Source organism: Cydia strobilella, chromosome 10, assembly GCF_947568885.1.
Source record: "Cydia strobilella chromosome 10, ilCydStro3.1, whole genome shotgun sequence".
NCBI classification, from domain to species: Eukaryota; Metazoa; Arthropoda; class Insecta; order Lepidoptera; family Tortricidae; genus Cydia; species Cydia strobilella.
This window is the reverse complement of record NC_086050.1, coordinates 11,713,468-11,729,227: the sequence shown is the minus strand read 5'-3', so window position 1 is coordinate 11,729,227 and position 15,760 is coordinate 11,713,468. Positions and strand designations below refer to the sequence as shown.

At 37.8% G+C, this 15,760-nt stretch overlaps 2 protein-coding genes across 7 annotated transcripts in view; both read right to left on the bottom strand.

The window, feature by feature from the left end:
• Positions 1-15,760, bottom strand: part of LOC134744997 (protein unc-13 homolog 4B) — a 60,419-nt gene that overhangs the window by 30,922 nt on the left and 13,737 nt on the right. For 5 of the 6 annotated variants that reach the window (XM_063678954.1, XM_063678956.1, XM_063678957.1 and 2 more), the window contains exon 2: positions 142-412. In XM_063678954.1, the coding sequence (XP_063535024.1) occupies positions 142-412 (271 nt within the window). Of the gene's footprint in view, positions 1-141; positions 413-7,824; positions 8,326-15,760 lie in introns of those variants that run through there. The other variant, XM_063678960.1, reaches the window with a different exon arrangement.
• LOC134744998 (glutarate-semialdehyde dehydrogenase) lies at positions 1,634-4,311 on the bottom strand. The gene has a single exon (XM_063678963.1). It carries the CDS (start codon positions 4,150-4,152, stop codon positions 2,632-2,634), a length of 1,521 nt encoding a protein of 506 aa, XP_063535033.1. The 5' UTR covers positions 4,153-4,311; the 3' UTR covers positions 1,634-2,631.

Here is a 15,760-nt window from a genome sequence, read left to right as displayed (position 1 = left end):
AATTTTTAGTTTTTATTCTTTTGACTATATTATTAACCTTTGGCTAAGTAAGCGTTCACAATGTTCACATCTTTTCAGCATACCATCAAGAGACACGCTAGTTTAATAAAATAATTTTGAAAAAAGAAGTTTGATACTCACGTTCCAGTCAATAGTCTCGACAAGTCTCTCGATCTTTTCAGGATCTTCTGGTTCGGAGTCCGTGTCCAATAGTGTTTCATTACCACTGTCAGTATCCCTCGCGAGACTCCTGCTCTCCTCCAAAAGCTCCGCCTCGGCCTTCTCGCCATCATTTTCCTCAATTTCTTTTAGAGGGGCTAGAGGAGTCGCCTCTTCTATAGCGGCTTTTAGTGACACTTGCTTTAATAAAGAGCCGAATTTCTCGAAGAAGCTGTCGTCCACTTCTTGTATCCTGTGAAGAAAATGCGTTGTTAATAAATGAGGTTAAAAACCCACTGATTATATACTTACCTACTGGGTACTGGTTCCAACTGGAACCATAAGTGACAGATATCTAAAAGTAGTAAAGGTAAACGTCAGAGTACTCGATGCGGTACTAATATATGGCATGGACAATTGGGTACTCTAAGAGTACCCATGCCATATACTAGTACCGCGTCGAGCACTCGGACGTTTACCTTATATGGTTTATGTTTCTTTGGTTTTGGCATAATCTAAGGACATGTTTTGTTTTAAACGATTGCTGCGCCATCTGTGTTAAACTTTGCGTGTTTATCACCAGTTAGATTCACACCCAGACAGTTATTGACTGAAGAAGAGCCTACCTAGTCTAAGAAAAAAATCGAGCCCCCCCAGTTTGACTGCTGAAATAGATGGCGCTGTAGTACACCCGTTTTGTGGCATCTGTATTGTCAAAGGGCAACTTCTGAATAAATTCCAATACATTTCATAATGTACGACTAACCCTATAAACGCGAATAAAAATGGCTGTTTCGTAAAACCGGCTGATCCTGTTGCTGTGTAAGCCAATTTCCCATAGCTAATTTCGTCAGGTGGCCAAAATAATAGTGAACCGTACTCGTTACATAACAAGGTTGATTATTGTTTAATTATTTTTATGCAATTAGTGAGTTTTGGTTGTCACCTGACGATTTGTAGTGTAGGAAAACAAAGGTGATTGTAAAAGGAAAAATGTAACATTTTCCTCAAGCAGGGTTTCATAAAATTGAACAAAAAAATGAAACAAAGACGATACTTATAACATGCTTAGAGTATATTTTGACGATATACATATATGAGACCAGTATTTGCTACATTGAAAAAAAATAAGTGTAGGTACAATGATTAACGTCTAATATAGGTACCGCGGAATTAGGACAGTTCTGCAATTAGACCGTTAGATCAGCAGTTACGACGGATTTGTGATTTGAAATTCATCTTTTACCACTGACTGGCACCTCTTAATAATTTTAGATTTTATTTATGCATTTGTTTTTTTTTTGTATATTATTAATATCTCCTTCGATATCACGGGCCTATAAATCCCGGTCTTTTGATAGGCTTGCGTGGGGATATAGATCCAACACGTAGAGGCCCCTTGGAGAGCTTTAATGTCATGTAGAACGCCTGCTGGAACCCGTTCACAGGCGCAACAATAGGCAACAATTATTAATATTATTATTATAGTTTTTTATGTAATTCGACATTAAGATACCTTATACATCTCTAAGTAATTGTAATACGTTAGTTTGAATTGGTAGTTGCAGTTAATTGTATATTATAATTGTTAATGTATTATTATTATTATTTTGTTTGTATGTAAATTCAATGTTGGCGTGTAAAAGTTGCCCTTGTGGCCTATTTGGTGAATAAATGTTGATGTTTGACTGAATTATTGTATGTAACTAGGTACAGTCGGTATAAATTAGATAGTTACAGTCAAAGTGGCTAAATATATCGTAACGAACGTTCCTATGGTAACAAATCTATATAATGCTGAATTTCTATGCAGGGGGTCAGTTGTTTCTGCAGCATACTTTACAATCTTTAAATTATGATAAAAAAATGCACCAAATGTATATGAAATGTCATGTGCCGGCTTTTCTAAATAGAGCTACGTTACAAAATAAATACACATAACAGATAAGATTTTTTTAAATGCATACAAATTTCATTACCTATGGTACGCATTTGTACAATTAATAAATAATAGGAGTAACATATCCAGTATTACTTAGATAGGCAGGTATATTTATAGGTATGATTTTTGGCCTATTTACTGATTACATGCGATTTTATTAAACTGCCAATAGGAACATTAAAACTACAATTAAAACATACCATCTTACAAACTAAGCTGGCTAAGTTATGCCTATTGAAATATTGAATTCCACACGTATTTCCATTTACCTCTAAATCACATTTTCTGGAAGACTGGAATGGTTCACAGAGATAACTCCTATGTATACTTATACTATAGTGAAAAAAGAACACAAAATATACCTGAGCTGAGTATCCAATAGGTATTCAAAGTTATTTTTATACATAGATAAAATAAGTTGTAAACAATATTATCAACATTATAGTTTATATGTATACAATAACACCTAAACAAAGCAACAAATTTCAGTACCTAAATTAATATGGCACATAAACTCAACAAGATATACTTTATTTATCTAAGGCAGACATCAAAGTGTATTTGATATCGGTGTATTCTTCAACACCATGCTTGCTTCCCTCTCGGCCAATTCCAGATTCTTTAATGCCTCCGAAAGGTGGCTCAGCCGCAGACAATATTCCATCATTGATTCCAACCATTCCAAATTCCAATTTTTGAGACATTCTGAACGCTTGGCCGAGGTCTTTTGTAAACACATAGCTAGCCAAGCCACTTCTAGTGCTGTTAGCAACCTCAAGAGCCTCCGCTTCATCTTTAAACTTGTAACAAACAGCCACAGGCCCAAACACCTCCTCATGGTATAATGCCATACTGGGTGTCACATTAACTATCAAAGTAGATTCATAGAATTTGTTGCCTAATTCATTAGCAATTTTTCCACCAAGCACAACCTTTGCTCCTTTTGATACTGCATCATCAACAAGGCCAGAGACTTTATCAGCTTGCATTTTGTTGATAAGTGGCCCACAAGTCACCCCCTCCTTGGTTCCGGGCCCGAGGATACACTTCTTTCCAATGCGACTCTTGAAGCCTTCTACAAACTTGTCAAACACACTCTCATGTATTAGGAATCTATTAGCTCCAACGCATGCCTGCCCATTATTTCTGAACTTTGCTAACATAGCTTGGTCAAGAGCATTTTCCAGGTCAGCACTAGGGAAAACAATAAATGGGGCATTACCACCCAACTCTAAAGACACTCTTTTGATGCCTTTTGCAGCCATTCCATAAAGAATTCTTCCAACATTGGTGGAGCCAGTAAATGAAATGCAACCAACAGCAGGATGCTCGCACAGAACTTTGCCAACACTGGCAGCATTATTTCTGCTAGATGTGACCACATTAATAACACCTTTAGGCACACCGGCTTGAATAGCTAGTTCCACTGCCGCTAGAGCTGTCAGAGGGGTATCTTCTGATGGTTTGATGACACAAGTGCAACCGGCAGCCATGAGTGCCCCCACTTTACGAGTAATCATCGCGAAGGGAAAATTCCAGGGTGTAATGATTGATACTACCCCGATTGGGTGCCTTGTCACAAGGATCTGCTTATTTGGCCAGGGACTTGGAATAATTTCTCCAGTAACATGGCGCGCCGTGTCTGCAAAATAATCGAGAAAAGATGTTCCATATATAACTTCACCCTTTGCTTCCGCCAATGGCTTTCCTGATTCAGCTGTCAATACCTCTGCAAGGTGATCAATATTTTTCAAGCAGAGGTCATTCCATTTTCGAAGAATACTCGCTCGTTCCCTTGCAGTTGAATCTCTCCATATTTTGAATGCTTTGGAAGCGACATCGACCGCAAATTTAGCGTCCTGTTCACCCATGTCGGGCACCTCTGCAATCACAGTGTCATCAGCGGGATTGGTCACAGGAAACACAGCATTATTCGCCGCGCGCAGCCATTCTCCGTTAACAAACGCTTCCTTTTTTAAAAGATGCATACTTCTATAACTCGTCGTAAACAACTGTAGATGCCTCACAGCACTGAATCGTAACAGGTCCATTATAGCAGCTTATAGGTACACTGGACTGATAACGATACAGACACGACAAAACACACAAGCGTGCCGAGTTCCAGACGTCACCGCTTTAACTAGTGAGTTATAAATGTTCAATCGAGAACAATTTAGTTATTTTATCTCACATAATATGAATCTCAATAAAATCTTTTATCTTATCAACTCAGCTGACACTGACAGATCAGTTGCCACAGATAAGGTACAAACAAATCATTCAAATCAAATCGTCTTGAACTCATTGAACTGAACATGCACACTGCCATCTATCCGTTGTACACATAACTATTTGGTCTTGTAGTACTCGTAAGGGTTGTATTCCACTCAGAATAATGACTAAAGCATAGAAGTCGGGCAAAAATGCTTCGCAAATATGTATACCCGTACTTTGCTTCCTTACGAATTAGATAATGTGCCGAAAAGAGATGCATATATGCTTGTTATTTCTCATTTACGTACGGTGTCATAAGTTTGATAATTTGCTAGGGATGTGACTGTGTCGACTTTTTATATCGATAAATTATGCATAAGTTTATGTGCCGTGTAAAAGAATAATCATATAATGAAAGTTGAACCTGAAAAAACGCGGCAATTTCAAGAAATCTGTAGCAGGCGGCTCGTTGAAATGAAATGAAATGCGTGGAATACAAGGATTGCATAACTTTTATACTTTTTATAATTTTCATATTCTAAAAATCATTAAAAAGTATAAAAATTATGCAATCCTTGGAATCAAAGAGCCGCCTGATATGAGGATTAATGCATGTACCTAATATAGCTTTTATCTCATTTGCAGTCTACCACTCAGAACCGTCTAACTATACCTCTCGTTTTTTTATCATTAGAAAGAAGGCGAGCGATCTTAACGTGTCGTTTTATCGAAAAACACTTTGAAAATAAGTCACAACAAATATAATATACGATCATTTACATACTTTTACTTTAATAAGTAAAATATTGCTATATTTATAAAAAAAACTTGTCAATAAAAAGACACGTGGAAATGGTTTACCGTTTTTTCTAATGCTAAAAGACTAAGTATAGTTTCTAGTCATGTACAGTCAGCTGCAGAGAAAAGGCACCCCCCCTGCATACAAAGTTACCTAGTGCCTTTTCTCTGCAGCTGACTGTACCAAATAGGAAATGAAAAAAAAAACGTTCGTGTAATATATTTTTTTTATTTAATAATAGGGAATATTACGCGAAACTCGGCGTAGGTGGCGCCACTATCACAATCTGAGGGTCTATCGCGCAACAAGAAAATCGAACTTTCGTTATCTAACATCTCTGTCACTCTTGCGTATTCGAGCGATAAAGAGGCAGCTAGATAACGAAATTTCGGATTCGAGTTTTCCGGTAGGTCCCCTGAAAACTTGTCAAAAACCTGTTAAAGGTACAGTACGAATAAGTTACGATACGGTGCACTAAAAAAGCTAGTGCTGCACTCTGGTGGCAGAACATTGCAGTAATATCCCCTATTCCTCGTCCTTTGGAAATCTGAAATAAAAAGTTGAGTTATGTGACCAACAATATTAATAAAAGGAACATTCATCAATGATCATTAATGTCTTTTTTATTAGGGTTCCGTACCCAAAGGGTAAAGACGGGACCCTATTACTAATACTTCGCTGTCCGTCTGTCTGTCACCAGGCTGTATCTCATGAACCGTGATAGCTAGACAGTTGAAATTTTCACAGATGATGTATTTCTGTTGCCGCTATAACAACAAATACTAAAAAGTACGGTCCCCTTGGTGCGCGCGTCCGACCGGACTTGACCGGTTTTTAGTATTAAACTATAGTCTGGCAAACACAATCTGTCAGTAAGTAAGAACAAAGAAAACTATAGGTACAGTCGAAGGCAAAAATATCGACCCTGACAAATGGCTTAAAAATATGTGAACACGATTTTATTGTCTGAGCGTACACATATTTTTGAGACTTTGGGAATGTATATATATTTATGCCCTTGACTGTACTCATCAATTAAAATGAGACAGTCCTGGGCCAAACTATAAGAAAGCTGTAAATGTCGATAGGTTATTGATCTGAGGTCGATACATCACTATGCCAAAAATACTTAGCAGAAAAGTTCGAAAATTTATGCAAAAATCTATATAGACTTGAATGCAAGTAATAATTACATAAACAATATATCGATTTCTATGTTTAGGGTCAGGTCCTATAAATTAATTTCTTCAAAATTGAACAAAACTCACCGATTAAAGGTTATCGGTTCGTGCGTATTTTCTTTTCTTCCTGTATGCGATTTACAGCCCTCGATCACACAAGACATTATCACAAAGGGAACTTCAAACCATTACAAATAAAAACTCAACACGTTTTCCAACAATCTTTCAGGAATAGCAAGAATATAATTAAAATAAACCAAGATGACCGCTGAAACATCCCGAAATATTTCAACTAAAATAATACGACTATGTCAAGTTGTTACAGTTGACACCTACCTGTGAAATAACGAACTTATATTTTATTTGGCTGGATTATATTATAGAACCACATAGGACCATTTGACATTTCCCTCAGTTATCTTATGACAATACTGAAAAAAACGAAAGAACTTGCGGATTGTTGTCTCACTCACTCATAGACAAAAAGTAATAACGTGTTGTGAATACGATATCTTTTACCAAGCTTTTATTTTTGCCCGGCTTCTTTGCTTTAGTCATTATTCTGAGGTATTCCACATGTCCTATTTCTTTGTCGAAGGTGTATTTGCGTCTAACTGCTTAGTGAGAGAGTGAGAGGCAACGCACATTGGACCAAAAAATAGCTCAGGTGGAATACCAACCTAATACATGTAATGGTGCGTCTCCATACAGTTGTGGACACAGTCTATTGCAACGAAATAAGGTCTAGAATAGTCAGTTAGCCCGTGGAGTACCTCACGCATTATCGATTTATCGCACACGCTATTTCTCACAAAATGTATAAAAAGTTAAAACCCTAGGGAGGGACTTATATACAGGTTTCAGACATTTTGAGGAAATGGGGTTAAGTGTTAAAAAACACCAGAACCCCACAGATTGTGAATATTAGTTCCTTCCAACAGTCTTGTAACCACAGAAAACCGCCTGTGGTGGGGGTGGGGGTGGTCTGTGCTTGTAACCAACTAAAAGTACGACCGTCGCATTATGCTTCTTTGGATCTAGAATAATATCTAAAGATGTTTTTTTAAACGATTGCGACTTCGCAACTTCGCACCGTTATGATGTTGATGAGTAAAAGATACCCATGCCGAAAACAAACATATCCTTGAAGAGGTAAAGGATTCAACTATCTTAAACAAGCCGGTAGAAACCGAGTTTTAATGATGCTTCACTTCATCACTGGAATAGATGATACTTAGTAGCGAAAAGAACGTTTTGGGGGTAGGTATGTAAACATGCGGTTAAATCGACAGAGTTGCATCAATCAATCGAGTTATTTTAACGGACGCCGCCGGTAATCATGTCATTGAAATTATCCCATAACCTAAACATCTGTATAGATCCGAGTCTACCTAATACCTAGATACCTAATTTTCCATCATCCATTTAACATTTTTACAGATTACCCTCAATAATGGGCCGAAATCTACTTTGCGCAATAATAATACTGCATCTCTTTTGTTATTCTATATCACGACGCGACGACTTACTTGCTTTCATGCACTTGCTCTTCTATTGATTTCTGCTGCTGTAATTTCTCATAAAAGCCTTTCCACATCGATTCTTCATCCATTGTGAATAAATAGTTTTTACAGCACTAAACAATAACTAGTTACAGTGTACTAATAATAACACCAAACTTTACCGGCACTGCTAGACGGTTACCATAACTATATGCAGATAGGTACTGTGAGTCACTGAAATAAGATCGAGTCTTAGATTCTTCCACGCAATGACGCAAACGGCACTAACTTCACATGAATCTTGACCGAAACGGAACCGTCGTCTCACGACTTGAGATAACTAAATACTGATTCAACTGATCGCCCGTCTTCATAAAAGGTCACTGACACTGGCAGCTAACAGAGATATGTAGGCGTTGCAATTTGCGGTACACTTTCAAGCCAAAACAGTGCGAATAAAAGAATAGAAACCGGTTTGTTTTGGTGTTTGGCAGCTACGCGTCTACGTTTGGTACTAACACTGACGTAATCCAAAGTCTGGGCTGTTGAGCTGGCGGGGCGTTTCGCGTCGGTCACGCCAGCGCACCGACTACACGCAATGCAATAACTCACTTGTTTTTAATGACAATGCGAGCTCATTAAATGCTAACACGCCTAAATATGCATTCCTTCATTATTTCGCACTGATGCGGACCCGCACACCGCACCGCTGTGTGAGCAAGACAGTATTATTCACCCATATAGCGATGTCCCGCTCGCACACCGTACCGGATCCGCATACAATGTAAAGACTGCGTTGATAACTATCACTATGTAAACAATTTTCCTTCGTTATTTGGTACAGTTTTTAACTAGGTACTTATATATATTCATTCGCACAATTCGACATGTTTTTGACAAACGGTTACATCACTAATCCTGTGATTGATATTGTCACCAAATTTGCCACATATTTCCTACCTATTCAACTCAACATTTTTATGAAAAAACCGGCCAAGTGCGAGTCGGTCTCGCGTCGAAGGGTTCCGTACCATTGCGCAAAAAACGGCAAAGAAAACACGTTTGTTGTATGGGAGCCCCACTTAAATATTTATTTTATTCTGTTTTTAGTATTTTGTTGTTATAGCGACAACAGAAATACATCATCTGTGAAAATTTCAACTGTCTAGCTATCACAGTTCATGAGATACAGCCTGGTGACAGACGGACAGACAGACAGAACAGCGGAGTTTTAGTAATAGGGTCCCGTTTTTACCCTTTATGTACGGAACCCTAAAAATGCAATGCCTGCATACTTTCTAAAGTTTATCGAGAACTTTTGTGTTTTGACGAAGCATGTGGCAGATTACCCTTGTGTTTGGTTTATACTTTATATCCTTTTACTTGAGTTTTAAAAATATGAAGTGACGACTTTTGTCAAAGGCGATGTCTCGAGATGTCATTAGAACAACTCGAATTTACCTCTTTATTTATAACGAGACGATACATGACTAACCGTTCATCAGAAATTTAATACTGTCATACCTACCTACGTTAATTCGTGTGACTGTGTATTATAGGTAAGTCTTTGTTACAGTACCTAAGTGTGCCTTTACATATTCATAAAGAGCTACTGCGCCGACGCAAATAAGCATGTGCTATTGCTATTCAGAACATAACTTCACGTATTTACCCACGCCATAAAGGACTTAATGTTGACTATCATCAACGACACAGGTAACCTATCGTGAACCTTATCACAACGTAATAAAGTATTGAAGTAAATTAGGCACTTCTGCGTGGCTAGTTAATGGGCAACGCTAACAAATATTATGACAATGAGTTAATGAGCCCTTACTAATGATGTGACAAATATTAAGGGCAATAAATTGGTACATTGTTATCTAGTCCGTTATTGTTAAAATTGATCCCGCATAGTTACTTAAGTATTTGTTATTGCAATTTAGAATTAATTAGACTTAAATTGACAAAATTAACTTATTGGTTTGTTGTCGCGTTCATGGCTCAGTTACCTACTTTTGTACAAACAAATTTGCCATATTATGAATAAGATTTGCAACACGTGTGAATACCTATATTTATGTTTCAAATAATACATTCAGAGCGTGAAATTTTTAAGTATGCAATTCGATATCTGATTTGTAAAATAACTGCATACCTAAATACAATGACCGTTAGTGGTAAGTTGGTAACTTAATACATCTTTTATTTTTGGCCTTACGTGTTCTGGTATTTACGATGAAATTTCTGTCAGTAACGGAACTAACTGATTTCTGAGAGTATTTAATTTTAGATAATTTTATATATCTACCTAGGAAATCGATAAGTAAGACTAGAAAAAACCCACTCGCATAAACTTGACAATCTGTTTCCGGGTAAGGATTTAGCAACTGTAGGTGGATAGTAAGATAATGTAACAGACTTTCCGAGGCGTCTAGAGCAGAGCAGAGCAGGATCTAGAGCAGAGCCCAACTGGGGAAATACCTCCACCCGGGGAGTAAGGTTGCCAGAGCTCAACGAGGGTGCGGAGCGGAGACCAACGCGCAAGTAACCCCTCTGGGGTTGCAGGCGTTCATACTGCTTACCATCAGGCGGGCCGTATTCTTGTTTGCCACCGACGTAGTATATAAAAAACGCAACTATTGTAGAAAATTTAATTCAGAATATTTTGTTCATTTAAATTTTTATTGTAGTTAATCATTTTTAAGGTTCCGTACCCAACCCAGTTTTTGGGTAAAAGCGGGACCCTATTACTAAGACTCCACTGTCCGTCTGTCCGTCTGCCTGTCCGTCTGTCTGTCACCAGGCGTTATCTCATGTGCCGTGATAGCTAGACAGTTGAAATTTTCAAGATGATGTACTTCTGTTGCCGCTATAACAACAAAGACTAAAACGTACGGAACCCTCGGTGGGCGACTCCGACTCAAACTTATCCGGTTTTCTAAAAACAAAAGCCCAAAAGTCAAAAGCACTTGACAAGTTATTTCCACTTGTATTTATTCTTATCTATATAAGCTACATGCACGCCAAGTTTTATGCTTTCTTCCGGATGGAACTATACTTTTGTTTTTTTTTAGGAAAATGAACAATAGTTATTTGTTATACAAGGGTGCAAAGTTGTATTTTACCCGCGAGTGTGGAATTGAAACACGAGCAAGCGAAAGGGTTCTAAAATAGAATCCTGAGCGTACCGAGTGTTTTAACACACGAGAAGTAAAATATATTTTCCCCTCACTAGCTCGGAAAGTTGTCGTTTATCCTTCAATACAAGCGGGGAAAAACGCGTTTTATCCACTAGTGTGGAAAGTAATTTGACCTTGGATGGAGCGTGTTTAAGTTATCATTCAAGTAATCATTAAATAAGTAGCTTGAGAATCATTAAATAAAGCTAAATTTGGTATTTTTTATTAGATTCTCAAACCATTTATTTAATGATAATTAATATCGAACGAACCATTATTATGAGCGTTTTACGTTTTGTTATCTGTCAAGCTACTTAAACACGCTCCATCCAAGGTCAAATTACTTTCCCCACTAGTGGATAAAATGCGTTTTTCCCCGCTTGTTTTAAAGGATAAAAGACGGCTATCCGAGCTAGTGAGGGGAAAATTAAATTTTGCCCTTACTAAACTCATTTGGTTTAAACGTCCTGTATACGACGAATCTTCAATATTTAGGTATACTCGTAGATTAAAGATAACAGCACAATTGTGTGCAAATTGCGGCTTGGCATGGGTAATTCACAGTTTGGGGTTTTTCTCTGCCTACAATAAAATATGATTATAAGGAATTAAACGTTAGGATAGCTAAATTACCTGTATGATTGCTTATGTGACGTGTGTGACGCAATAAATTCCATGTACATAGGGGAAGCTGTATGTTGAAAAAAAGGCTGCAGAATTATTGTTTGTCCGAATATCATAAGATACATTAATAAAGTAATATGATATAAAATTTAAAGATTGGGTTATTTATTTTGATGGGATACGTTGTATGATACATACATGTGAACTTTGAATGCATGCGGGATTTCCAATTGATTAATACTCGTAGTTATTTTATTTGTTTTACAAGTTTGCAAAGTTGTTGTTTAACCGCTCGTGCTAATATTGATACCCGAGCTAGCGAAAGATTCTAAAATTGAATCACGAGCGTAGCGACTGGTTCGAAAAGTGGAACCTTGAGCGTTGCGAGGGTTTCAAGACAAACTGCAACTAAGTGAAACACATCTTTTTTCACTACACCAACGCGAGGAAAATACTAACTATAAAACATTACCCGCCTGACTACCTATGACTAGTATGACTATAATACCCTGCAGTGGGCTGCCAAAATTGAACCCGCTTGACACGTGTAATTTCTAAACATTTTTGGAGCAAAATGTACGTAATTAAATCAAGGAACATACGCAAAAACAAAAAACGATCACGACGAATTGAGAACCTATTCTTTTTTTTTCGGTTGAAAAGGTAAAACTCGGCAACTAATAGGCATCGTTATAGCGCCGTCAGTTTTTTATTTAAGGGGCTACCCGAGGTTTGCATCGATTTTTGACATGTTTTGAATCGTAAGTATCCTACTTTTGCACTACATATAGAATTATAAGACAAACGGCTATCGGTTCTTCATTCTTTTTATCTCCAGTTTTGTCTACTTTTGAAATAAATTAATAGGTACTTATTTATTTATGATTTTTTTTAAACATTGTCTAAAAAAAACCCTTTTCCTATCTCGATTGCTGTGAGAGATCTTTCATAGTTATACGAAATCTACATATTTGGGTTCGGCTTTGACGTCTCAAAAAATAAGTCTGTTTTAATTTTAAACTAATTAACACAAAAGTTATGGCCAGAAAACCAGTGTTTTGGCCTAAAATTGTTCAACTATGATGCCAAATATCTCGAAAACAATGAACTTTGAAGGAAATATGGGATACTATAAAGCCGTTGCTGTTAGTATGATAAGCTACAACAAACATTAGAAAACTAAGGGATTCAGATCGAAGGTCATTGGGGCATGGGATCCGCTTAAGTAAATGGTCAGTGATTCAGCCAGTTGCGCACTGCTCACAGCACAATAATGGTGGTTGAGTGGTTGGTTCAGTATTCAGTATTCATTTATTCAGTGGTTACTGGTATGATGTAAAGATTTTAACGTCAAGGTTGGCTAGACGTACTAGTGATACTATAGTTACTCAATTCAAGGCTATGACGCTTTGTTTGGGCTTTTTCACACTTTTTATGGCAATGCTGTTTACGTGACTTAGTTTATTGAACTTGCAGTTGCTTCACTGATTAACAGGAAAAAGCTGAAAGATTTTTTTTTATACCACGACGCGAAAGTGGATACAAGCGTAGACCAGGTACAGTCCGCCTGATGATGAGCGGCTGTGCAACCTACATCATATGTATGCTAATTGCAACTCTTCTCAAGTACTTTATAATAAGATTTTTCAATCAATTCATGTTTGACAACTTTCTTAAATTTATAATTGGGCAATTGTCTGTTATGTTTGTTGTTTATTTTAATACATTTAAGTTAGCTTGGTTGTAAGCGTAAACGTTCCGGAGGCATACCCTCTTCAGCGTTAATGGAAAAAGTGGGAAAAAGTAGTTGTATTTCTTTAGGTTTAGAGGCATTCCCCAAATTATTTTAAACCAAAAATTTGTAAATAGACTAAAAAGGTATAGGTATGTAGTTTACCTATTGATTATGGTGTGTGAATCAGGCGCGGACTCGTCTGATTTTTTACATTCTTTTATTCTCTAGGTAAAGAAAAGCGAGACATGTAAAAACATTAGCAGCGGTTCAATTAATTAGATGCGTTACAATCTGTATTTGACCACCATTTTAAGTACTAATAGGTCCTCACATTTTATACTAGTCGTCAAAATCGTTGGGTATTTTTTTTACTTTATAAAACATTTTTTAACTAATGCTATGGCATATAATATAAATAAATATCTTACCACTCTACCAACATAATTTTATCGTTGCACGCTATCCATAATTTATAGTCTAAATAGTTAATTTTTATATTCTAAATAGTGCGACACGATTTGGTTATATTAGTCTAAGTTCATTGTGCTTGCTTCCTATTATTTTTTGTTTACCCAGCACTGTCTACAAGGTCTCTACAATACAATATACTTAAAATATCACAGTCACGTCGTGCCTTTGGGCTTGGAGGTAGCGAACTTTTTGCAGTAAGTACGTATAGTTTCAAGTAATGGTTAGCTACTTTTCTCTATGGCCGAAGTTACTATAACAATTTTTTACGAAATGCATTGAGAGCACCTATAAAATAAATCTTCTTGCTCTTCTTATTGTTATTTTATGATCGAATAAATTCTTATAATTCATAACATTATTTTCAGACTGCAATTGATTTATTTATTTATTCTATATACATAAATATTAAGTAGGTATTAAACCTGGCGCTCATGCATGGAACGCCTTGAGTTACCAGTGGTAACTCAAGGCGTTCCATAACTTACCACCATAAGTGAAACTACCTACTATATACGACCATCATATGACTAAAATAGAGTACTATCTCTCTCCGACAATTAGGAACGGCACTGCGATAACTATCGTAACAACTATTCTGATAATTGAAACATATAGGTACCTACCTAGTTGAAATTTTAAAGATGTGATGTGAGCCGTACCTTATTTTTACTTTATTCGAAACTCATCATTACCATACCGTTATTCACGATAGATAAGTGCAGGCATGTCCTTAAACTACGTCCAAAAGAGAGTATGGGCACTGTGAATGTCATCTCGCTTTGTGTGGTATAGGGTACAGGACAGCGGATGTCATTCCAGATCTAGAGCAGAGCCCAACTGGGGAAGTACCTCAACCTTACAGAAAGCCGCAGCCAAATAACACTAGACCCTACTCATAGTGTTGTGTTCCTGCCGATGAGTAAGGTTGCCAGAGAGCTCAACGAGGGTGCAGTGTTAGGGTCGGCAACGCGCATGTAACTCCTCTGGAGTTGCAGGTGTACATAGGCTACGGAGACTGCTTAACATCAGGCGGCCCGTGTGCATGAACGTCACATATTATTATCTTGACTATTTCATATCTATTTATTTGGGCCAAATAGTCTCTTTCCAGGCGCGACAAGAAAAAGAGGTCGACAGACGGACCGAGAACGCCTGGAAGAGCTATTGGTCCATGAAACACCTCATGAAGGGAGACCTACCTCTATCACTCAAACGTAGGCTCATGGACATGTGCATACTTCCAGTCCTCACCTACGGTGCTCAGACTTGGTCTCTGACGGAAGCTCAGAAGTCCAAACTCGGGGTTTGTCAGAGAGGTATGGAGCGCAGGATATTAGGTGTGAAACTCGGGGATCGCATCCGGAACACCACGCTGCGCTCTAAAACCCAAATAATAGATGTAGCTCGGAAAGCGGACAAGTTAAAGTGGGACTGGGCTGGTCATGTCTGCCGCATGCCGAATGACTTGTGGGCCAAAATAACCACAGAGTGGGTGCCCCATGAGTCAAACCGGGGATCCGGCAGACCTCGTCGGCGATGGCGGGATAACTTGGACTCCTTTTTGAGCGACTGGCCAGATGTAGCTCAAAACCGGGAGGAGTGGAAGAAGAGGGGGGAGGCCTTTGCCCAGCAGTGGGACACAATAGGCTCGTAATAATAATTTCATATCTAGTGAATCTCTATTTCATTTCCCGAATCGCGCCGTTTGTCCTTTAACGACCGACTCCGGTCGCAATATGTGTATGGGATTTCTAAGAACTTGTTCATTAAAAACCGTCGCTACACCCGAATTCGGCGCTACACCCGAAGTCGCTATATCCACATGAATCTTGAACTAAAATATGCTTTAAATTCATGGGACTTGGATTTTACGTCGCTATAGCCGAATGGTCGCTACAACCACGGTTGTAATAAAATCCACCGTAGCTTTAAATATAAGAGTTATTTATTC